Source organism: Cricetulus griseus, chromosome 7 (assembly GCF_003668045.3).
Source record: "Cricetulus griseus strain 17A/GY chromosome 7, alternate assembly CriGri-PICRH-1.0, whole genome shotgun sequence".
NCBI classification, from domain to species: Eukaryota; Metazoa; Chordata; class Mammalia; order Rodentia; family Cricetidae; genus Cricetulus; species Cricetulus griseus.
Genome location: NC_048600.1, coordinates 68,567,055 through 68,592,495, shown reverse-complemented (window position 1 = coordinate 68,592,495; position 25,441 = coordinate 68,567,055). Strand labels below are relative to the sequence as shown.

Below are 25,441 nucleotides of genomic sequence, written 5' to 3'. Positions count from 1 at the left end.
GCAGAGAGGTTGAGCTGGAGGAAGAACAGAAAAGAGCAAGATAAGAGATAATCTAATAGAGGGAGACATTATAGGTTTAAAGAGAAATCAGGCACTAGAGAAATGTCTGGAGATCTACAAGGATGACACCAATGATCTAAGCAACAGAGGAAAGGCTACCTTAAATGCCCTCCCCTGATAATGAGATTGATGACTGACTTATATGCCATCCTAGAGCCTTCATCCAGCAGGTGATGGAAATAGAAGCAGACCCACAGCTAAACACTGAACTGAACTGGAATCCAGTTGCAGAGAAGGAGGAGTGGTGAGCAAAGGGGTCAAGACCAGGCTATTGAAACCCAAAGAAACAGCTGACCTGAACAAGTGGGAGTTCTTTCCCAGACTGATAGCTGGGAAACCAGCATGGGACTGATTCAGACCGCATGAATGTGGGTGCCAGTGAGAAGCCCTCGGAAATCTATGGGGCCTCTTGTAGTAGACCAGTACTTATCCCTAGCATAGGAATGGACTTTGGGAGCCCATTCCACATAGAGGGATACTCCCTGAGCCTAGACACAAGGGGGAGGTCCTAGGCCCTATCCCAAAGGATATGACAGACTCTGAAGATCCCCTATGGAAGGCCTCACCCTCCCTGGGGAGCAGAAAGGGTATGGGATAGGTAGGGTGTTAGTTGGGAGGGGCAGGGGAGGAGGGGAGGGAGAGGGAATTGGGATTAACATGAAGAACAATCTTGTTTCTAATTTAAATTTAAAAATGGAGAAAAAGAAAAAAAAGAGTTTGAGGTTAATACTGAATCTGAGTCTAGCCTGACTCTAATAAGCTCTAGTCACAAAAAATAAAACAAAACAAACTGTTTATAATCTAGAATTATTATACTTAACTTTCCTTTGTACACACAATTATCAGATAATAAAATTAGGACATGGCACTGTTAAAACTGGGTACTTACAAGTGAAAGTGGAGTTAGATGCACACACAACAATTAACTAAAAATAGATTTTCCACCTCTTTAAAGAAAACATCGGCAGAAGCTTCCTGACATTTTATTTGTCATGACTTTTTGTATGACACCAAATATGTAGGCCATAAAAGAAAAATGAGAAAACTTAAACAATGAAAAATTCCAAATGTTGGCTTCAAAAGATCCTATACACAGAGTGAAAAGGCAGCTCATGAGAGTGGAGAAAGCACTTGCAGCTCATGTATCTAACAACAGAGGTTTCTTTCCACACAAAGGATGCTGGTCTCACAAAACATCATCATCATCCTAACTGTTCTTTCAGCAGTTGAGGAAAATCTTGAAAATGTTACCTCACTTGAAGAACTTTCTTGCCAACTTGACACAGGAACAACTTCACTTGAGTTAACATAATTGCTGACATTTGGAAATAGTTCTTCAAAAGATACATTTTGCACTGGAGACAAATCAATCTATACAACAATATAACTCCTTTTAAAGTTTCAAAAACATCAGCTTTAGGTAATTAAACTAATATTGAAAATACTATCTTATTAAAGCATTTTCTTGTGTATTTCATGCACAACTTCATTTAAGTAAACATAATTACATTTGGAAATAATTCATCAAAACATATTTAACTGTGGATAAATCAATGTATAAATAATTTTCTCATTAAAGCCAAACAGAATACAAAATCACAAATACTGGCAAGGATGTACAGGGATTGGAATCTTGTGCATTGCTTGTAAGATTGTGAAATGATACAAGCCTTATGAAAAAGATTTTCTAGAAAACTTAAAGTGTCCTTACCATATCATCCAGAAATTCTACTTATGGGTATATGCTCAGAGGAATGGAAAATAAGGAACTTATACTTGTGCATATGCCTTTAGCACCAGTGTTCATAACAATCAAAGTAGAAGTGACCAAAATGTCCACTGACTGACAGCATATAAATATGATTGTATAACAGAATATTTTCATATCTAAAATGTAAGTGTGTGTGTGTGTGTGTGTGTGTGTGTGTGTGTGTGTGTGTGTGTGTGTGTTGTATTGTGAGTGTACATGCCTCTGCACTTACATGAAAATCAGAAAGCATCTCTCAGGAGTTGTTTTTCACCTTTCATTGTATGAGTCCTGAGGATAGAACTCAGGCTGTAAGAAAGTACCCTTACCTACTGAGCTGTCCCATATTATGTGTTTTTAAAATTATTTTATTTTATGTATATGGGTGTTTGGGCTACATAAGTCTGTGCACCATGTGTATGTAGTACCCACAGAGGCCAGAGGCCAGAGGCCAGAGGCCAGAAAAGTGTGTTGAATTTCCTGGAACTGGAGTTATAGAGGGTTGTGAGCCACCATGTGTGTGTTGGGAATCAAACCCCAGTCCTGTGGAAGAACAATCAGTGATCATAGCCACTGAACCATCTCTCCAGCCCTGGAAAGTAATTTCAGACACATGCTATCACATATGTAAACTTGAAGGAATAATATTTGTGAATTATATTAGTCATAAAAGGGGGACTACTGCTGGGCATGGTAAAATATACTCATAGTTCCAGCTGCTTGGGGAGCCTGGGGCAGGAGAGTCAATTGATCCCAGCATAAGTCAGACCTTACCTCAAAAAACAAAGGCTAAGTAATGTGTGATTTTAACTATACAAGGCACTTCATGTAATCAAATTCAAAGAGAGAAAGTAGAAAGGTGATTGCCAGTGTTGGGGAGGGTTCAATGGGGAGTTACTGTTTAATAAGTATGGAGTTTCAGTTTTACACAATGAAAAAAAAAACTATAACTAGATGGAGATGATCACTATACAGAAATGTTCAATACACAGCTAAATATGATTAAAATTCTAAATTTTATGTTACATACACAGAAAAGGCTGGTCATGGTAGCATATGACTTTGGTACTCCAAAATCAGAGTTAGATTGATATCTATGCATTTAAGGGCAGCCTGGTCTACAAAGGGAGTTCTGGGCTAGCCAGGGCAGAAAGGGAAAGAGAAGGAAGAGGTCGGAGGAGAAGAATTTGTGACCTGGAAAGTTTGGGGCTAGAGATGGTTCAGTCATTACGAATGTGTACTGCTGTTGCAGAGGACCTGAGTTTAGTTCCCAGCCAGGAAGTTCACAACCACCTGTAACTCCAGCTCCAGGGGATCTGATGCCCTCTTTTGGCCTCTGTGGGCACTCACATGCAGATGCACATACCCGTACACAGACACATACACATACTTAAAAATAAAATCTTCCTGGGTGATGGTGGCACTCCCAGCACTCAGGAGCAGAGGCAGGCGGATCACTGTGAGTTTGAGACCAGCCTGGTCTACAAGAGTTAGTTCTAGGACAGCCTCCAAAGAGACACAGAGAAACCCTGTCTCAGGGAAAAAAAATCTTTAAACAAAATTCTCAAACAAACACTGGTTGGTGTTGCAGTATTCTCCCTTACATATAGAGTATTTACAGTGAAAGTGTGTGTGGGTAGCAGAAAAGTACACGTATTACTCTTTATGGGCAAATGCCCCTGGTACGATGCAAGCAGATGAATGGGGAGAGGAGAAATCAGGAAACAGATTCCACAAGGGTCAAATGCTAGTACTTACCACAAAGTCAGCTGTGTCAGAAGATGGTGTACTCGTTAACAGGGCTTTGCTTCGCTTATCAGGAGGAGTAGAACTTTTTTTCTATAAATATTTACAAATAGATTATTAGAAAGAAAATATTTTTAAGATAATAATTCAGTTAGTAGACTAGACCATGTGTAATAGTAATAAAATCCTCATTCTGTTAATTAAATTTTAAACCACCAGGTAGTAAACTGAAGAATTTTCTGGACTGACTAGGTCAAACAACTCTGAATAGAACTGTATCTGGTGTAACAGCTACGTAAGAATTCTGAGGTTGAAATGACTGTTAATTTAGGAAGAGAAGCTAAAATAATAATTAATAAGCTTTGATTACCTCTTTTAACTGTCTTAAAATTATTTCCAGGATTTGTTTAGTTCCTGGAATAGGACTGTACTTTTTAATGGAAAGATTCACATAAACAAACTGGGAATGGAAAGTAGGGGAGAAATGAGAAGGAAAATGGGAGAGGTAAAGATGCAGAAAGAGGGGGATGCTTGAAGAGACCAGAAGAAAAAAGAGAAGAGATTGAGAGGAGGGAGAAGTGAGAGAAAATGTGACAGAATGTGAACAGAAAGAGATAAAGGGGCAGAGGCACAGAAGGGCAGGGATGGTGTGGAGCAGGGAGACAGGAATCAGAGAGAGGCAGCGGGACACGGGGAAAGACAAACAGCAACAAAGAAGAAGCGGGAGGAAAAACAAAGCTGAGTGACAAGACAGGCAGAGCGACAGAGGTCGCTTTATTTCCAGCAATCAGCTGCCTTTCTAAATCCTGGACTCTGTAAACCCACCATGCCTTTCTGAAAAGTTTCTCTTCTTGAGTTTGTGACTGTTAAAGGAATCTAGGTTTGGATCTGGAACTGAAATCCTGAGATAAACTGAGAATCATAGTTAAGTCTGTGTTAGTTTTATTTCACTTTTACTTTTCTTTCACTCTATTTTTCTTCTGATTTGATCTATTTAAACCAGTTGGAATAAACTAATGAAAAATGGATTATTAAGAAAATTGTTACTAAAATTTTATGGGTATATATTAAAAACTTATGGCAAAAACTTGGTATGGATTATGTTAACTCTAACTTATTAACTATATATTTTTAACTTCTTTATCTGAACAATGAGGACAGTCTACCTTTAGGATTAGTGAGCTTGATTACAAAGAGTATATGCAGAGAGAACGTATGGATTCTGGAGAGAAGACAGTCTTCTGGTGAGCTAGCTCTACCATCATTGAGGCAGCTTCAGGGGTTCAGATTTCCTTGAACAAAGAACCTGCTGCTACACTGCAAGGGGTGTGATTAGCAATAATCCAGCTGCAATAATTTTAAGATCTGCATCAGCTGTCAAGTCCTGAGTAGACAGCACAATAGACTTGGGTGCTGCATGCTCTTTGCTTCAGAACTCCCCACTGGATCCAGGCAATCACTGTCCAATCCCTCTTATTTTTTCCTCAGGTATTATCTGCTCCAATAAGCCACTTGAACTCTTAATTACATCTCAAAATCTTTTCAGAGGTCCCAGTGACACAGCTGTTAACACTTAGTTTACTTTAAAAAGCATTAGCTTGCATGCAGCTATAGAATTTAGCTACACACTATTTTTTCATATTTGTTAGGAAATTGTGTGTTTCTAAGCTTTCCCAATCAGTACACTTTATAGTCTTTCTAAGAATTATGAGTTAACAAAATACAGGACTTACTGACAAAGGTTCCAGGGATTGAGGCAGCAGAGCATCCCTGACTGCAATACTTTCAAGAGCTGAACTATGATGGGGGAATGCAGCCTTGTTGTCGAGATGGCCAGAGCTTAACTTCATTTGAACTTGTAGACCTCTATCTTCAGATTCTTTTTCAGGCTGAAACACATTCACAATAGCAAATATAATTCACAATGCTATAAAACATCCTTTGTCCTTCTCAGGTGTCCTATTACTTCTTCAAGTTGAAAAGGGATTTAAGTGTGAAGATAATTGATTTTCTAGGCAAAAAAGAGTATGTTCTGAGGCTAGGGGTATATATTGCCAGCACTATAAAACATAACAACCCAAAGCCTGATATATGCCTAAAAACAGTGTGTTTCATATATTTAAGTGAAAAATCTGGTGAAAGACAAAATAAGTTGAAATACTCAACTCTACCACATTTAAGGTATCAACGCTCACATGGTGTTTTACAAGGTTGGAGATGTGGATCTGTCAGTGGCACAGAATTTGGCTAGTGGGGATGATGACTTGGGTAAAAGGAGCTAGAAACCTAAATAATGTTTTGCAAAAAAATATAGATTTGTTTGCCAACACCTAAAAATTATATTTATTACTGTCTTTATTATACAATAATCTGTATTTAAGAAACCTAAAAAAGAAAACCCTCTTAATATCAGGACATGTTAACTATCACAAATATGTTGTTTTGTTAACTAATCCCTGCACCGAATATTATACATGGTTCAGTGACTCCAGTTATGAACTTGTCTCATGGTTTCACAATGTATTTATAATATTATAGTACTTAAAATATAAGCACGCCAAACACAAGTATAGAGGTGAAATTTGAATTTCACATAAAATTAGATTGTGGTGATGTAATTCTAAGGATTTTAAGTTGGGGTGGGGATATGAAGAGGATGGCAGAGTAGGGGGAAGGAAGTGGGTGCTAAGGAAGGTATAGTCCATGCCTATGAGTCAATAGCAAAGCATGCAATAGCCCCAGCTGACTTCTTTTCTCTCAAGATTTTAGTCTTGAAAACAGATTTCTCTTTCAGTCTTGCCATCATTCTAAGTAGTTTCATCAACCAGGTAGATGACATACACAGCTGTCTTCTCAGTTCCTCCAGTTCTATGTTGCCTTTTCCTTCATACCATTCCAGTCATATCACCATCAAAGCCTAGCCCTCACCTTCAATAGAAACCGCAGAATCATCAATTCAGATAGCTTCCTATACCCTCCTAATCCTTGTTTAAGTGCCTTCATGAAATAGCATGTCCCCCCTTGTTAAACAAAATCTTTAGTCAACTGATTCTGATACTGTATCTTCACCACTAGCCTTCATTAGTCTTCTTTGTGGGCTATCTAACCCATCACTATCCATCAGTATAATTAATTTCTGATTCCTTCCCTTTCTAGCACAAATGTCTTGCCAAATCTTCAACCTCAGACAAGCCCACTTCCATATTCTCTGTACCTTCAGTGTAACTGAATATCTGGTAGAATTGTGTAACATGGCAAATCCAAATCACAGACTCAACAAAATTGCCTCACAAAGCAGTAACTATACTACACATTTGTAGCTTCTCATGAGTACTTCACAATGCTCTATTTCCCTTAGACCTGTCTTCTTTCTTTTGCAATTTTCAGCTGGAAAAAAGTCTTTCACCATACACTTTTGTAACAACAGTAACCATCGAACAGGATGCCACCCAAGACTCAAAAATTTCAAGGCTCGGTACAGGTGGGGATGGTGCATGCCTTTAATTCCAGCACCCAGGATGTAGAGGCAGGCAGATTTGTGTGAGTTTAAGGCTAGTCTTGGTCTACAGAGTGAGTTCCAGGACAGCCAGGTCTACACAGAGAAACCCTATCTTGAAAAAAAATAAGAATTTAAAGATAGAACATTGAATGTGTTATTGCCCTTTTAAGTGCAAATTCAGACCTCTCACACTGCATCTGCAAACCCACCACAAAGGAAATATCCTTTTTGTTAAAGGGTAGTACCCATCTTGAATTCTAGACCGATGCCTCCTTATGTTCTCAAGGACTTCTCTCTTCAATATAATATAGACATTTTAAAATAGCATATTCTTTTTTGAATTTCTAATTGTCCATTTTAATTTTCAAGTTGTAAAAAAATGGCAAAAGACTCCTTCATTTATTTGAGATAGTTTTGGGAATTCAGTTATGTTAAAATGCTTAGGTATATTTTTAAGATTTTTAGTTGTACATAAGACTAGGACCAATCACAACAAAAGCACATAGGGCAAAGTCAGCCTTGGAAGGACTTGAAAGGATGCATGGCCAAAGTCCCAAGGGAAGCAGGTGCAAATGTCCTCTTTCAGTAAAGTCAATAACACGTTCACATTGTGTACCAACAGCAAAAATATTCTTAAATAGTTTTATTGAGATATGATCTAACATACCCTAAAGTTCGCATAAGTATGAAATTCAAAGATACTTTTAGGATCATGCGACCATTACCACAATCCAGTTTTAATACATTCTTGTTCCTAGAGTCTCATATTAGTGACAAATTTCCATTCCACTACACCAGTACTAAGTAACCTTTTCTCTAATTCTTTCTGTTGTGGGATATCTGTATACTGTGTGAAAATGTATTGCTGTGATTGGTGTAATAAAAAGCTGAACAGCCAATAGCTAGGCAGGAGACATGTTAGGACTTCTGAAAAGAGAGAGAACTCTGGTAAGACGAAAGTAGAGTCACCAGCTCAAGTTGCCTACCGGGTAGAATTCAATGCTGTGCTCCCATCTTCCCATCCACCATTTTTAGTGGCTCTCAAAAGCAATCTGATATATCCAGTTTTTTAAATTAAAGGATTCTGAGACCCTGCCTCTCCATTCAATTGCTACTCTTTTCTACTATTTCCCTTTAGGGTTGATTCTTCCCCTGACTCCCAGTCTTGCACTTTATTGCCTTTGTCACCTCAGGCCTTGACGGCATACTTGTGCAGTGTGTTCAGCCCCTCCTTCTGCAACTGTTCCCTGTCTTTAGCTTCTCTTTGTGCTTGGTGAACCAGCAGCGCATGGCTCTCATCATGTTGGGTAGCTCTCTGGAGGCTTATACTTCTTGCCCTTGTAGAATTTCCTGGAGTTTTTATTTTTATTTTTTGGTATGCTTATTAATGACAGTGAGGACATAGGTGATGGATTTCTGGAAGACTGACATCTTGGAGAACTTGAACTGGCACTGCTTGTCTCCTTGGCAACATGAGCTGGGATAGCTCCACCTTCAGATCATCTAGTTCTTTCAGCAGTTCCCCTGTCTTGCCACACAGGTCCTGAGTGTCAGTTATGGTCATAGATGTATTTAGGGTTGGGTTCTATACAAAATTATGACTTCTTCTCTTTCCATAACTCTAACTTATCCCAATTTGCTTTGATGCTCAACAGTCCACTAAATTGTTCTTGCTGAAATCACCAGACTCTTTTATGATTCTAAATACAATCACTATTCTCATCTAAACTAATGCAAAATTTGAACAGTTTTGATTTTATATCAAAGTCGAACAGAAGTACAGAGTTCTCAGATAGTCCTGAAACACATATGTATACCCCTCCCTCTATTAACATCCTCTATATGACAAGTGGCATATTTCTCATCATCAATGTATCTACATTTACATACCAGCAGCATCTAAAACCTACAGTTAACCTTGGGATCCACTCAATGTTGTATATTCTGTACTTTTTGACAAATATTTAACATATATTCGCCATGTAGAATCATAAAGAATAGCTTGTTTGTCCTAAAAATTCCTCTATACTTTACCTCCTAATCCCTCTCTTCTTCCGATTCCAGGCAGCCATTAGGTTTTTGCTTGTTTTTACTATCTCTGTAGTTTTGCCTTTTCTAGAATATCATAGAGTTAGAATCACATAAATCTTTTCAAATAAGTTTTTTCACATGGCTTACAACCCAGTTGCTTTAAAAATATTATTAGTATGTTTGCGTGCATATGTTCAGGTGCACCTTCATGGCATGCATGTGAAAGTCAGAGGAAAATTTTGGGAGCTGCTTCTCTCCTGCCATAGGTTCCTGGGATCAAACCCATGGCATCAGGCTTATATAACACGAGCCTTTACCTACTATCTTTTTTTTTGGCTTTTTAAAATTTTAAATTAAAAACAATTTTATTTTACATATCAGTCCCAGTTCCCTCTCCCTCTCCCTCCCATCCTCCCATACCCCCTACCGGCCCCATCATTTGGGGCAGGGCCTAGGCCCTCCCCCATGTGTCTAGGCTGAGAGAGTATCCCTCTATGGGGAATGGGCTCCCAAAGTCCATTCATTCACTAGGAATAAATACTTGTCTTCTAGTGTGGTTGTGTCATCTGCAGCCCCAGCAATGACAGAGCACTCCTGTTGCTATACATCTGCAGCAGAATTTGGCCCTGTCCATGTTTTAGATTTGCAACATTCTACTGGTGTGTTTTATTTGCAAATTTCTATGGGCATGTGATGATGAACAACTTTTAACACACTTCTTGCCATCTGCATACCTTAAGTATCTGCTCAGATCTTCTGTCCACTGTCCATTACTTCATATTTAAACTTTAAAATTCTTTGTGTGTTTTTAGATCATCATCATATCTACCTTTTAGAAATGTGAGGTTTGTCTTCTCTTTCTCAACATTGGATTTCACTGATCAGGAATGAAATTTTGATGAATTATAGTTATCAATGATTTCTTTCATGTATTATGCCTTTGGTGCTGCAGTGTAACATTTGAAAATTCACTACCATCTTCCAAGTGTTAAGTTTCAAACCTGGGACAAACAGTTGAGGTGACTATTTAACATATTAAAGCAGACTTAGCTGCCAGGATCTCCCAGCATCCCTCAGTTCCTACATGTTATGGGGTAACTGATGGAGTTGAAGACTAGATAGTTACAGCTACAGTTTCCCTTAATCATGATAGAAAGTAAATTAGGTACAAAACTTTGGACTCATCAAGAGAGGATAGATAATGGAATATTATATCTAAATTTACCAAATAATAATGGATTGGGCATTGTAAATGTATTTCTTACTTGGTAATTATTCTTATTATATATAGTTTTGCATTGTTAGAGTTAAAATCTTTCCTTTTTATTTAGACAAAAAGAGGGAAATATAGAATAATCTTTTGTACACTGTGAAGATGTGTCACTTGGATTGGTTTAATAAAAATCTGACTGGCCAATAGCTAGGCAGGATTTGGAAGGCAGAGAGGATGTTGGGAAGAAGAAAGCAGAGATGCAAGGAGACACAGAGGAGGCAGGAAAGCAGGATGGACAATACATAGATGAGGTAAATGAACCTCAGGCAGCACATGGATTAATAGAAATGAGTTGGTTAAGTTATAAAAGCTAGCTAAAAACTAGCCTAAGCTATTGGCTGAGCTTTCATAATTAATAGTAAGTCTTCACATAAGTGATTTGGGATCTGGCTGGCAGAACAGAGAAAGACTAGCTACATGTGCTTCTATGCCAAGCTCTTAATCAACTGAGTCCTCTCTCCAGCCCCTCCAATGTTGTCTTTATCAAATCAGCTTCTCAAGACAAGGATTAGAAGTCTTTGCCAATACTTCTCACTCCTCCCTCTATATTAATCTGTCAACTCTACAGGCAAAATTATCTTCCATACAAGTACATCTCTCCATCCCTTCTATAAAACACCTTAATCAAAGCCAAACACAAAATCTCTCACCAAAACTATTTTTAATTTCTTATGATACATCTCCCTGCTAACATGTTTGCCTTTTCCCAATTTGTTCCCTAATCTATATAATAGGAAGAAAATGGATTTTAGGGCAAGAAAGAGCTGATACAAAACACTAAAAAAATGATGAAAATATAAGACTATATAAAATAGTCAGCTATAAAATAGATATCATCCAACAAGAGAGCAAACAACGACAACAAACTACTTATCTGAATGGAATGATACAATTAATGAAAGGCTTTCAAAGTCCAAAGCGTTTCCCAGAGAACTTCAGATTCCAAAAGACTATAGTCTTAAGCATAAAATGTTGCTCTGGTAACAGAGTAAATTTCTTATTTGTACCTTAATGAATAATGTGTACCTAGTCATTAAAAGGAAATCAGAAAAAAATGTTAAAACACATTTTATTTCTCTTTTATTAAACTTATATAAAGTATATATATATATATATATATATATATATATATATATATATATATGTGTGTGTGTGTGTACAGTCTGCATAAGGTTTTAAAAAATTGAGTAAAGTCTTATGTTTCAAAAATGAGTTTTTCTGTGGGTTTCACCAGCCTGGTATGGACCCCTTTGCCCATCAGTCCTCCTCTGCAACTGTTTTTCATTTCAGTTCAAGGTTTAGCTGTGGGTGTTTGCTTCTACTTCCACCAGCTGCTGGATGAAGGCTATACAATGGCATATGAATTAGTCATCAATCTCATCAGGAGAGGGGATTTAAGGTATCCTCTCCTCTGTTGCTCAGATTGTTAGTTGGTGTCATCTTTGTAGCTCTCCAGACATTTCCCTAGTGCCTGATTTCTCTTAAAACTTATAAATGTCTCCCTCTATTTTGGTATCTCTTATCTTGCTCTCCTCTATTCTTCCCCCAACTCAACCTTCCTGCTCCCTCATGTCCTCCTCACCCCTCCTCTTCTTCCCTTCTCATTCTCCTAGCTCCCTCTCCCCTCCCCCCATGCTCCAAATTTGCTCAGGAGATCTTGACCCTTTCCCCTTCTCCAGGGGACCATGTATGTCTCTCTTAGAGTCCTCCTTGTTTACTAGCTTCTCTGACAGTGTGGATTGTAAGCTGGTAATCCTTTACTCTATGTCTAAAATCCACATATGAGTGAGTACATACCATGCCTGTCTTTTTGTGACTGGGTTACCTCGCTCAGAATGATTTCTTCTAGTTCCATCCATTTGCCTTCGAATTTCAAGATTCCATTGTTTCCCACCTCCCCCCCCCCCTGCCAGTAGTACTCCATTATGTAAATGTACCACATTTTCTCTATCCATTCTTTAGTTGAGGGGCATCTAGGTTGTTTCCAGGTTCTGGCTATTACAAATAATGCTGCCATGGACATCGCTGAGCAGATGACCTTATAGTATGAATGTGCTTCTTTTGGGTATATGCCTAAGAGTGGAATTGCTGGATATTGTGGTAGACTGATTCCCATTTTCCTGAGGAATCACCATACTGATTTCCAAAGTGGCTGTACAAGTTCGCACTCCCACCAGCAGTGGAGGAATGTTCCCCTTTCTCCACATCCTCTCCAGCACAAACTGTCATTGGTATTTTTGATTTTAGCCATTCTGACAGGTGTAAGATGGTATCTCAGAGTTGTTTTGATTTGCATATCCCTGATGGCTAAGAATGTTGAACATTTTCTTATGTGTCTTTCAGTCATTTTAGATTCCTCTATTGAGAATTGTCTATTTAGTTCTGTACCCCACTTTTTAATTGGATTATTTGGTGTTTTGGAGACTAGGTTCTTGAATTCTTTGTAAATTTTGGGGGTCAGCCCTCTGTCGGATGTGGGGTTGGTAAATATCTTTTCCCAATCCAAGCGCTGTTGTTTTGTCTTGTTGACTGTGTCCTTTGCCTTACAGAAGCTTCTCAGTTTCAGGAGGTCCCATTTATTAATTGTTGATCTCAGTGTCTGTGCTACTGGTGTTATGTTTAGGATGCAGTCTCCTGTACCAATTCGTTCAAGGGTATTTCCTACTTTTTCTTCTAATAAGTTCAGTGTGGCTGGGTTTATGTTGACATGAACAAGGGAGAGCTCTTGGTCTCCAGACTGATAGTTGGGAAACCAGTATGAGACTGATCCAGACCCCCTGAATGTGGGTGTCAGTGAGGAGACCTTGGAAATCTATGGGGCCTCTTGTAGTGGATCAGTACTTATCCCTAGCATAGAAATGGACTTTGGGAGCCCATCCCACATAGAGGGATACTTCCTGAGCCTAGACACAAGGAGGTTGGCCTAGGCCCTATCCTAAGGAATATGACAGACTTTGAAGATTCCCCCCCATGGAAGGCCTCACCCCCTGGGGAGCAGAAAGGGTATGGGATATGCAGGGTGTTAGTTGTGGGGGCAGGGGAGGAGGGTAGGGAGAGCGACCTGGGATTGACATGTAAAATAATTTTCTTTCTAATAAAAAAAATAAAACTGAAAATTTTGCTCTTTGTTACATACTTAATGCTTTAAAGTAATTTTAAAATATTCAGAAATAAGCTCATTATTGAATTCATGTAAAACTCTAAATAATATACTTCAAAGCTGTTAGTTTTGGAATATTATGCTCTCAAATGTGTACCTAGAGTTGCTAGTCTCTTCAATTCTGTAATAATAAATTATTCAGATTTTCAGAAAAAATGAGTTTTTATATTGCTCTCTAAATACACAGAAAATATTTTCTGCATGTGTTAATTAAAATCACATCTTTTATTGGTGCAATTACTTGTATAGTTATCCTGCTTCAATACTTGCTTTTTTCTTTGTTTTTTTGATGGTTGGAGGGCCAGTTTTCTCAGCAAATATAACCCCAGACACTGCATTTTCTACAAATGAAAACATAGTTTAATTCTATTTAACCAGCCATTAAATTAAGTATAAAGGACAGAGAATTCAAATTCAAAACCAAATCAAACCCCTGGTTTTAATGACTTTACCTCTATAAAGGAAGAAAAATTTAATGTATGTTGAATAATCTAACTTGCCTCCGATAGAAGAAAACATCCTTTAAAAACTTATGTCAGATGAGGATAGAGTTAGCCCAGTGGTTAACAGCACTGGCTGCTTTTGCAGCCTAACCCTGGGTTTGATCACCAGCACCCACATAGTGGTTCACAACCATCTGTAACTCCAGTTCCAGGAGATCCAATGGCCATTGCAGGCACTGCACACATACATGGTATGCACACATATGTGCAGGCAAAACACCCATACCCCAACACATAAAACAAAAGAGCTCCATGTTTCACAGAAGTAAAACACATGGTTTACTTTTGATTTAGTAGGGATGTGTGTAAGTAAAGTTCTTTACTTCTACTCCCCTGTATTAAGCACTGCTTTTCTACTGTGACCTTCCTACCAGTATTTAGTCGTTTACTTATGGATGAAATGAGGTTTCTATGTTGTCCAGACTCGTCTTGAATTTCTAGGCTTAAGCCATTCTTCTGCCTCAGTCTCCTGAGTAGCAATGACTCCATGTACCTGCTACTTATACCTGGCTATATCAGCATTTAAAACCTGGCCTGTGCTACTCAAACTTCTCCTGTGCTCCATATTCTCTCCGTCTGCACCACATCTTCCCTGTGGCTGAATTTCTTCAAAGAGCCATCTATATATATTGACTTCATTGCCTCTCCTCCTATGTACTCTCAAATTCAAAGCAGTCTAGTTTAGCCCTCACTAACATCACCAGACACTCCCTGTTCTCTCTCACTGGATCTTAACATAAGGTGCTGACCATCTCCTCTCTTTGGCTTTTATGCTCCTCCTCACATCTCCCTGTTCTCGACTCCCCAGACTCAATATAGTACAAAGCAACAGTATTCATTGAGTACTATCACTGTGTGTATTATGCACATAATTGGAAGTTAATTTTGCACATCCAACTTGTCTTTACCCTGTGCATCACTAACCTGATTTGAGGCACCAAAAGCTTTGCCTTTACATTATCATAAGGGCTTTCGTTCATCTCTCTATAATCCATTGTCCTCTTATTTACCAAAAATGTAAACCTAGCATCATTTGCTCAAGTTTTTTTTTCAGGGAGGCTGGAGAGTTGGCTCAGAGGTTAAGAGCACTGGCTGCTTTTTCAAAAGCCCCTGGTTCAATTCATAGCACCCACATGGCAGCTCACAACTGTCTGTAACTCCAGTTCCAAGGGATCCAACACCCTCACATAGACATAATACAGGCAAAACACCAATGCACATAAAATAAAGATAAACAAATAATGAAATAAAGAAAGAGATTAGAGTCTAGAAATTAGCTTTGAAGAGTTCTCAATTTTTATAGCTAATAGCAATAGACATGATTGCCAAGGAGCCTGAGTAAGTATTACCAGAAAGTAATTTTGTGCTTGTCTGTTACTGGACTATAGGACTCTTGAGACAATGGCAGGAGCACAGCTACTTCCTGATTGCTTAATACTCAGAAAAAGTCTGGCACACAGATAGAACATAGTTGGGGTTGTTGAATTAAAGGGTATATAAAAATGCCTTAAGAGCAAGGTGTGATTTATTTAATTTTAAATCTCAAGTGAATCAACACATAAAAGAATACTAAAACAAGGCTAAGGATGTAGCTCAGTTGGTACCAGCATGTAAAAAGCCCTAAATTCCATACCCAACACTACATACACCCGGTATAGTAGTGCATGCCTATACTCCTAGTCAGGGAGTAGAGGTGGGAGGATCAGAAACTGAAGGTCATCTTCAGCTACACAGAAAATTCAAGGCAAGTCTAGGCTACATGAGACTCTGCTCAACAAAACAAAACAAAAACAAGGAGAGAGAACCTGGCCATGGAGGTAGCAGAGGTAGGAGGGCCTCCAGTGTGTGGTCCATGGAGGACTTAGCAAGGCATCTTGTAGTTATTGATACCTTGACCAGAGCTTCAGACCCCCCTTGAATGGCTCCTGCAACAAACCATTTGCCCAAGAAGATGAAGGCAGGCTAGAACTGGTGGTAGTCAGTGATGTTGATCTTTGAGGGGATGGATACCAGCTCCAGACAGGATGATAGGTACTGAAGGGGAGGTCATCAAGTCTTGGGACCATGAAGGTACAAGTGTGCCACACTACTTGTAAAGCAGAATATGCTTATGGTTGGGTGGATAGTCCTCCAAAGATGCCCCAGTTGTGTTTGAGCTAGAGTTGAGTTCATGTAAGAGGACATGACAAAAGATGCAGATGGTTGAATTATTTGTAGAATATGGGCGTGGGATAACCAAGGCCAAAGAATACTCTTTTAGCTTACAACTTTTTATCTGACTAGAAGACAACACTGACTGTGCACATGGATCTAGAAGAATGTTGGTCTCCAGCTTTAAATGTCTACAGTGACTCCCACATCCCTGCATCTTACATACACCCAGTTTCTAAAGACGAGCTTTTGAGTCTGCTACTCAGATCACTCTGGTCCTTTCCAAATTTCCCTGTGAAAATAGCACCGTGTTTCATCCACCCTTTTTCAGTGACATTTGCATAACAAACTGAGGAAACTGAAAAAAAGAGGAATACAAAAGCATATATAATTCCAGAATCACTACTCTGCTCTACCAGTATGCTTTTAAAACAAAATTTTCCAAACTCTTGATTTGACAAGACCTAGGTAAAATTGTGATTGGTTTTTGTACCATAACCATTCTCCCATTAATGGTTTTTCCCCCTTTTTTTGTATTTGGTGTTCAGTATTGAACACATGGCCTTGTGCATGCTAGGTAAGCATGCTACAGCCTAGGTCTCACTTTCATTACCTCTCTTCTCTTAGTGTAAGGAATCAATCATTATTGTTCATTTTCAGTATAGGGTATGCTGAGAGTGCTACAAAAATCACAGATAAGCAGGAGTCACTGGACCCCTCTCTTTCCTTACTAGTTGCTGGTACCTGCTTGTCTTAGGGCTCTTGGGGTTGCAGGCAATCTGCTATATGACTATGTTAGAAGACTGTAACTCTCTGGAGCATCAGCCTATGGGAAAAGAGGGCAGGAATTTCTTATCTGGGACTTTAAAAATCACTGTCTTGTACCAAATCAGTACACCAGATATTAGTGCTGTTAATTATTACCTGATGTTAAATTTGAAGTATACTTTGGTTCAGGAGAAATATGTGGGGCTTCTAATGTCATCCCTCTGTAATAAGAACAAATTAGTGATATTTTTTAATCTTTTAGATTTTCAAATTATACTGAAAATAAAGATGTGCAATTATTTATTCTGTAGCAAAATATAACTGGTTAGAAAAATGCATCATATTTATAGTAACAGATAACAGTAACATGTACTTACACATTTATCAGTGTGACACATGTGTAGAGGAAAGCCATGATGTTTAGAGTTACACAGACCGCAGTTTAACAGCAGCTTTACTACTCAAACTTTAGTGGCCTTGGGAAAGCTACCCAACCTGTCCTGAGTCTTACTTGCCTTATTTATGCAAAGAAATGGCAAACCTGTTGCCCAGGATTTTTGTGGTAAAGATTTCAATTATGAACGATATTTTTGGAAATGAGTATCTTTCTCTCTTTGGTACCTCCACAAATGAGATTGTGTTTCATTCTAAGTAAACATGCAAGAGAAAATGAGTTATTACAAGAATGTGAAAGGATCCAAGTTCAGTGTTTGACCCCAAAACAGGGTCTGAGGAAGACAGATTTCCTTGAAGACAACAGAGTTGAAAACCAAATGTGAGAGGAGACTTTTCTAAATTCTTGTATTAGTTAATTGAAAAGTTGAATGCAGTAGAGCTCAAACTATTTTTCTGTCATTTACCTTTAAGCTCTTACTGCCTTGCTTCTAAATGAGCCTTTATGTAAGCTTCTTACTAATGCATTTTAGATATACTCTTGTTTCTTTTCAGATCGTATAAATCTTTCACCTTTTACTAATGCATCTCAGGTATTCTCTGAATAAACAGCTATTTTTAGGAGAAAAAGAGCCCAGTATGTTAGCACAACTCCAAACTTCTACTATTAAGTGTGACCCTACTCGAACTCAGTGCTATGGGAACAGCTGCCCTATCTGTCCTTCTCTAGTTCTTGTCCCCTACCCCTATCCTACCACATACACTTGTCTGACACTGGCTTTCTTTGGCATTGTATCAGTAAATCTGGAAACAGACTTTCCCCATTCTGTAGGATGCCTTTCTATTTTCTTGTGTCTTCTATAAGCATTCATTGAGAGTTAAATTATTTAAAAATTTCACAGTCTGCTTTAGTCATGATGAAAAGCTTTCAGTGGCTCTCAGTATCTTTGGGACAAAATAAAAATCCCACCCTCAAGGCCTTTCACAGTTCAGACTGTGGCCACCCTCTTGAACTTAGATCCTGTCTCTATCACAAACTCTTAGTTCGGTACACATGCCCTGAACGGAATGTTTCCTCCAATAACACACTTCTCCTCAGTCTTCCCCATGGCAATTGTATTTATATTTTTTAAGAGCTTCAACATCAAGAGATATTGGCATTATTTAATAATAACTACCTCCACAGAGGAGTTAACAAACTCCTAAAACAGAGTTTTGAGTGTTTTGAAACAATTACACAAACAATCCATTGTTATTGTTCCAATAGAGGTCAGTCTGTTCTTAAACTCTAAGAAAACTATATAAGTCATCCGCATATTTCATGGAAACTCTCAATGTCATACTGAATAGTGCATATGGTTAGAATCACCAGGGTTTAAACCAACTTTGCTACTTTTTAGCAATTCACCATGAATAGGTTTTTTTTTTTCGTTTCAGATCACCAAAAAATCTAAGAAATTAAAAGTCTAATTCAATTTAATTAGATGACGTAATTATTTGCAATCCAGTAGAATTGAGTATTTTCCCTATAATTCTGCTTTTATTTCATATAAATTTAGACAGAAAAAGGTGCCTTTCCATCTTCTTTCATGGTGAGAAAAATTGCTTTAGTAGTTGTGTAGGGACTAAAGTAGACTATCAATTCTGTAGACTCACAAGAAGCCACACTAAGACAGAACCAAAGAAGTGAAGAAAAATCTTGAAATGATTACAATCAGCACACAAAGGTGGGTATCCAAAGCTGTCTGTTAGTAGCCAACATGAATTAGTAAATACATGACTGACAAATTCCCACAAAATGAAGCCTGATTCAGTTTTGACAAAATAACTTTGATAAGGTAAAAATATACCCATTGATTTTTATCAAATGTTATTAGATATATGTGCTATTAACTCAAAATGGTAGAGTCAGCCTTGACCACTTTCTCTCACATCCCACCACTGGGTCCACCAGCAAATCTTGTTAATTCTACTTTCAAGTGTCCTAGAAGCTCAACCTCTTACCTCAGGCCTTCTCTGGCTATTCCCTCTACCTAAAGTGCTCTTTGCCCAACTTGCCCTTCCTTTAGATAACTGCTCAAATGATGTCTTTCCAATGGCAACCTCCCACCACACTATTTAAAGTAAGCAAGCTTCAACTCCAACACTCCAGAGTCCCCCTTGCTTTATTTTTCTTGATACCATCCTTTACAACACAGCATGTGGCAGCATATTTACTTGTCTATTGTCTATCTCTCTAAAATGCAATGTGGATGAGATGAGGGCAGCAATTTTGTGTTTAATTGATTTTACTCCTTACTATATCCCAGCAATTAGAACACTCCTGGCCTAGAGTAAGTGTCTCAGCAGACACTGAATGAATGTAGTTCATCTGAGCTTGTGGAATGGCAGTCATCACTATTATATAACTCTTACAATAAAGGGTTTTGAAAAGTACAATATCAAAATTTTTAGTTCTTACATTTTTCTATGGTATTCCTCATAGTTTTCTGAAGAAGAACCTATCAAAGGGGGAAAAATCAATCCATTAGACATAGAGATAATCCAAAGGCATACCAGAAGTTAAAATTGTCCTGGATAAAAATAAATATTTCTCTTCAGCATACATAGTGACAGAACTTCTGATTTTATGTTTTATTTTTATAGTGTTTTTCATATGTGTCTCTTAAATTAGGCAAAGGTATTTTGAAAATATCAAAGTAAAACATAAAAAAGTATTACAAGATACATAAATATTTTGGTAGTGCTTTATAATCTGAATATCTTTCACAACTATTTTCTTGGGAATTTTACAATAACCAAGTCAGTCAAACACACCAATTTATTTTTCCCCATTTTACATATGAGAAAACAAGGACTAGTCAGTTACAAAACCCACCAACTGCCTTATGTATTTAGCTTAATCAATGATGTCCAGGCACAGTAAGAAAGCCTATCTCAAAAAATGAGGTGGGTCAGTGAGACGAATGGGGGCAGACAGCTTGCCAAGAATGTGTAAGGTCCTAGTTTCAATCTCTAGCACTGCAAACAAACAACAGTAATAAAAAGGATTGGATTGGGTTGGGAGAAGCTCAGTCAGTAAAGTACTTGCCAAACATTCACAAGGACCTGAGTTCAATCCCAGGACTCATGTTGTGGAGGAGAAAATGAGCTCTCCAAAGTTTTCCTCTGATCTTTACAAATATGTCATGGCACACATATATGTGCATGTACCCACATCCACATACTAAATAAATGTGATTTTTAAAATTAGGGGCTGCCAAGATGGTTCCTTGGATTAAAGGTGCTTGCTGCCAAGGATGACAATGTGAATTTGATCCCCAGGACTCCTTCAGGATGCTCTTTGAACTCTATATGTGCACCATGGCACATGCAAATGCTTGAGCATCATGTGTGCACACACACACACATGCATACAGACACGTAGTAAATAAAATGTAAACAATAAAATAGGAACTCATATGTACTATAACTATTGTTAGGTATTATCTGTAGCCAAAAGCAATCTTGGCTCATTGGTTTAGATTAGAAATCATTTTTTGAGAGAGAAAAAAACTACTTTCATTTTCCAATACAGATGAGGGAATTTCCTCATGACAGAGAAAAACAAATGTAAAACTCACTCAAAATTGCTGAGAGGTTTGCAAGCTGTGGTACCTTTTCTACAGCTACTGCTTTACTGGTGTCTAGAAGAGTGGAATTCTTGCAGGTCTTGTAATCTTCCAACTTGGGATGCTCCCAATCTAAAAAGCAGAATATGTCATGGTATACACCATAAATAAGTAAATGCATAAATAAGTAAGTGTAATTTCAAAGTTTAAAAATGACATAAAACTTTGAGAAGCCTACAAGTGCCAGATTACTCCATGCCCCCAAACTTAGGGTCCTATTGGATAGAACAGAACTTAAGGATAAGTCAAAGTAAGAATCTATGGCTTATTCCAGGTGTCTGTCCTTACCTGTCTTCTGTCTAGATTTTTGCTTTACAGAGATCACTGAGCTACAGGATGGCATGATACACAGAACTACCTGACTCTCATAGTTTCAAGCCAGTGAGCAACATAGTCACACTGCTATAACCTGTATCAGTTGTAAGCTTTCTATTGACCTTGGCTATGGAAGAATAGTACTATCCCTGTTGCATCCCTGTCTGTGACTTCCTACTATGCCCATAACATAATTTATATCATCAGATATTCTTTTTACATATAGAGACTGTGGATTGAATCCAGGGTCTCATGCATGCTGGGCAAACATTCTACTACTGACATACATCTCCAGACATATTAGATATTCAATGTAGGTATCATGATGATAAAATACTACAAAAATCTTATTCTTCTGGTATACCATGGCAATATTTTGGATTTCCTGAATCAATGTCTCCCTATCTCCCCAGATGGTTTAGTTTTCTATGTATTTCATCTACTTAATCTTTTGTTTTTCAAGACAGGGTTTCTCTGTGTAGTTCTGGCTGTCCTCAAACTCACTCTATAGACCAGTCTGGCTTCAAACTCACAGAGATCTGCCTGCTTCTGCCTCCCAAGTGCTGGCATTAAAGGCATGTGCCATCACTGCCTGGGGAGACTTTGGAATTTTAGAGAGGCTTTTGATATTTTAGAGAAACTATGAACTTTGAAAGAGACTTTGAATTTTTTTTTTTTTTTTTTGGTTTTTCGAGATAGGGTTTCCCTGTGTAGCTTTTGAGCCTATCCTGGCACTCGCTCTGGAGACCAGGCTGGCCTCGAACTCACAGAGATCCGCCTACCTCTGCCTCCCGAGTGCTGGGATTAAAGGTGTGGCCACCACTGCCCGGCTGACTTTGAATGTTTCAAAGAGACTGATATTTTATTATTATTATTATTATTTTTAGACAGGGCCTCTCAATGTAGCCCTGGCTGTCCTGGAACTCATTATATAGACCAGGCTAGCCTCAAACTCACGGGGATCCACTTGCCTCTGTATCCTGAGAGCTAGGATTAAAGTCATGTACCACCATGAATGGCAAGTGACTGAACTTTTAAAGTTTTTTAATTTTTAAAGACTGGGACTTTGAAGAGCTGGAATGTTTTATATTGTGTTATTAATATTAACATGCCATCCTGGGGACAAATGACAAAGAAAGGCTGTAGTTGAACAGTGATGTGTTTGTATGTTATCAAGTTGATAAGCGGTCAATTATGCTGGCTAGTTTTATGTCAACTTGACACAAGGTAGAGTCATTTGGGAAAAAGGAATCTCAATTGAGGAAATGTCCCCACCAGATTAGTCTGCAGGCAAGCCTGTGTGGCATTTTCTTGATTAAAGATTGATGTAGGAGGGCCCATCTCATTGGTGATGCTGTCACCCTGCATCCTAGGGTCCTGGATGGTATGAGAAAACAGGTGAGTATGCTAAGAGGAGGAAGCCAGTAAGCATCGCTCCTCCATCAGTTCTTGCCTACAGGTTCCTGCTCTGAGTTCCCAGCCTGACTTCCCTGGACAGGCGACAGGCTGTAAGATTGTTTAAAACCCTTTCCTCTACAAGTTGCTTTTAGTGATGACATTTATGACAACAATAGAAAGCTAACTAAGCCACCAGCATCATTTGTTGAAGAGGATAGCTTTTCTTTTTTTCCTTTTTAAAAGATTTGTTTTATGTTTTATAATTTTTGAAGATTTATTTGTTCTATGTGGATGAGTGTTTTGTCTGCATATATGTCTATTTAGCACAAGTGTACAGTGCTCAAAGTGGTCAGATAAAGGGTGACAGATACTTTGGAACTGGAGTTAAAGACTGTTGTGAGTCACTATGTAGGTGCTGGAAATCCAACCCTGGTCCTCTGGAAGATCAGCCTGTGCTCCTTTTTTTTTTTTTTTTTTTTTTTTTTTGGTCTTTCAAACTGATGGCCCCGACTAGCTCAGACCATCTTTATTTATACAAGTTCTAATGCATTCATGCATGAGCAGTTTCAAATCATTTCTCTTTAATCATTTTCCAAGAATCATTAAAAATTATTCATTTTACTTTCTCTTCTTTCCCACTTCCTTGATGTCATTGACCTTTACCCCATTTCATTATATAACAAGCCAAATGTTTATATCTAGCTAGGTACATCTTATTCATACTATGTCCTAGCCATATTTGAGCTCTGTGATTAATTCTTGTGTGTGTGTGTGTGTGTGTGTGTGTGTGTGTGTGTGTGTGTGTTTAATTATTTTTAACTACTTTTCTCCAATGTTTATTTTTTGTGTATTTGTCAAAATTCAGGTGTCTGTAGCTGTATAGGTATCTATTTGGGTTCTCTGCTTTATTCTAAAGATCTATGTGTCTATTTACGTGCCAGTATCATGTGGTTTCTATTACCACAGTTCTGTAGTTTAGAACTTTAAATCATTGTTAATTGAAACATGGAGTATCATCCTCCTTGTCCAGGATTGCTTTGGCTACCTAGGATCTTTTATGCTTCCCTGCATTTTAAGATTGCTTTGTTCTGCAGCTGGGGAGATGGCTTAGTTGATAAAGTGCTTGTGAGGAGCCAAGTTTGATCCCCAGCTTCCATAAAAAAACCTGGGCATGGCAGCAGTATCTCTAATTCCAGTGCTGGGGAAGTAGAAACAGGAAGATCCTGGTGCTTGCTGGCCAGCCAGTCTAGAAAATTGGTAAGCTCCAGGTTCAGTGAGACTCCCTGTCTCAAAAAATAAGGTGGAGAGGAAAACAACCTACACACATACATGTGCACACACACAAACACACAATTGCCTTTTCTATTTCTGGGAAGAATGGAATTGGAATTTTGATTGGTATTTCATTGAATCTGCATACCGCTTTTAATAGGATGAACATCTTTATTAATTCTTCTAATTCATGGGTATGAGAGGTCTTTCCTTCTGGTATCTTCCTCAGTTTTTTTCTTCAGTGTATTAAGTTTTCATCATAAAAGGTGTAGCACTTTCTTGGTTAGGTTTAATATAAGGCACTTTATTTTGAGGAAGGATATTGTGAATTCCCAGGATTGCTTCCCAGAATTCTTTTTCAGCATGTTTGTCTTTGGTGTATAGAGAAGTTACTGGGGTATTTTAAATGTTAATTTTGCACTTTGCTACTTTACCAAAATTGATTATCAGTTCTAAGAATGTTCTAGCAGAATCTTTAGTACTGTGAAATCATCATCTGCAAATAAGGATAATTGGATTTCTTCCTTCTTTAGTCATATCACTTTTATTTCCTTTTATTGTCTTACTTATTTAGCTAGGGTATCAAGAGATATACTGAATAAGAATGAAGAGAGTATACATTTTATTATGTTTCTGATTTTAGTGGAAATCCTTTAAGTTTTTTTCTTCCATTGAACATGACATCAGCTATAGGTTTGCCATATGTACCCTCTATTATGTGTAATGGTTAGACTGGGTAGTTTTGCTTCAGATGACAGATCTGAAGACCAACTGGAACAGCTCTGTGCAGCTTTCAAGTTGTCTACAGTTGATTATTTTTACCCATTATTCTTGGGTCCCAGAGCAGTAATAGAAGTTAATTATGATATGTATTTTTTCGAGATTCTAAAAGCACAAAAGGACAAGTCCAACCAATTAAGCACATTTCCAGGCCTTTAGTGTGTTTTTTCTAACTGATATCCTGTTGCCCAAAGCAAGCCACACAGCTAATCCAAAGTGAAAGAATAGAAAACTACCACAGAAGAATGAGTAATTTAGATGAACATATCAAAACACCACAGTATTCCTCTTATTAACAGATCCTAGAGTCATCTAATCCATAGTCCCTCTGACTGAAAACATCCCAAAAGGTATGTCTTTAGAGAATCCAAGCATTTAGGATGTTGAGACATGGGAACTCAATTTCAGTTCAAGGCCAGCCTGGGTTATATAGTAAGGCCCTGTCTCAAAAGAGGCTTCTTTTGAGTAGAAAGGAAAATTTACCATACCTGCTATTTAAAAAATGACATCAATGCATATATGTATATAACTGTACAAACACAGTATATAACTGTACAAAACATATATGTATGTTTTGTAATATTTGAAAAGTTATATACACATGTGACATGTTCTTGCTTGCACGTGTTGTGCTGTCATCATGCTTCCCTCCCTTCTTCATATTATTGTCTTCT

At 38.1% G+C, this 25,441-nt stretch overlaps 1 protein-coding gene across 1 annotated transcript in view; it reads right to left on the bottom strand.

Annotated features, from left to right (window-relative positions):
• Meikin (meiotic kinetochore factor) overlaps positions 1-25,441 on the bottom strand; it is a 43,500-nt gene that overhangs the window by 9,531 nt on the left and 8,528 nt on the right. The window contains exons 6-13 of the mRNA XM_027426213.1: positions 20,955-21,074; positions 19,793-19,832; positions 17,095-17,159; positions 15,653-15,658; positions 13,787-13,857; positions 5,287-5,442; positions 3,566-3,646; positions 1,312-1,431 (exon numbers count right to left, since the gene is read on the bottom strand). Of these exons, the coding sequence (XP_027282014.1) occupies positions 1,312-1,431; positions 3,566-3,646; positions 5,287-5,442; positions 13,787-13,857; positions 15,653-15,658; positions 17,095-17,159; positions 19,793-19,832; positions 20,955-21,074 (659 nt within the window). The remainder of the gene's footprint in view (positions 1-1,311; positions 1,432-3,565; positions 3,647-5,286; positions 5,443-13,786; positions 13,858-15,652; positions 15,659-17,094; positions 17,160-19,792; positions 19,833-20,954; positions 21,075-25,441) is intronic.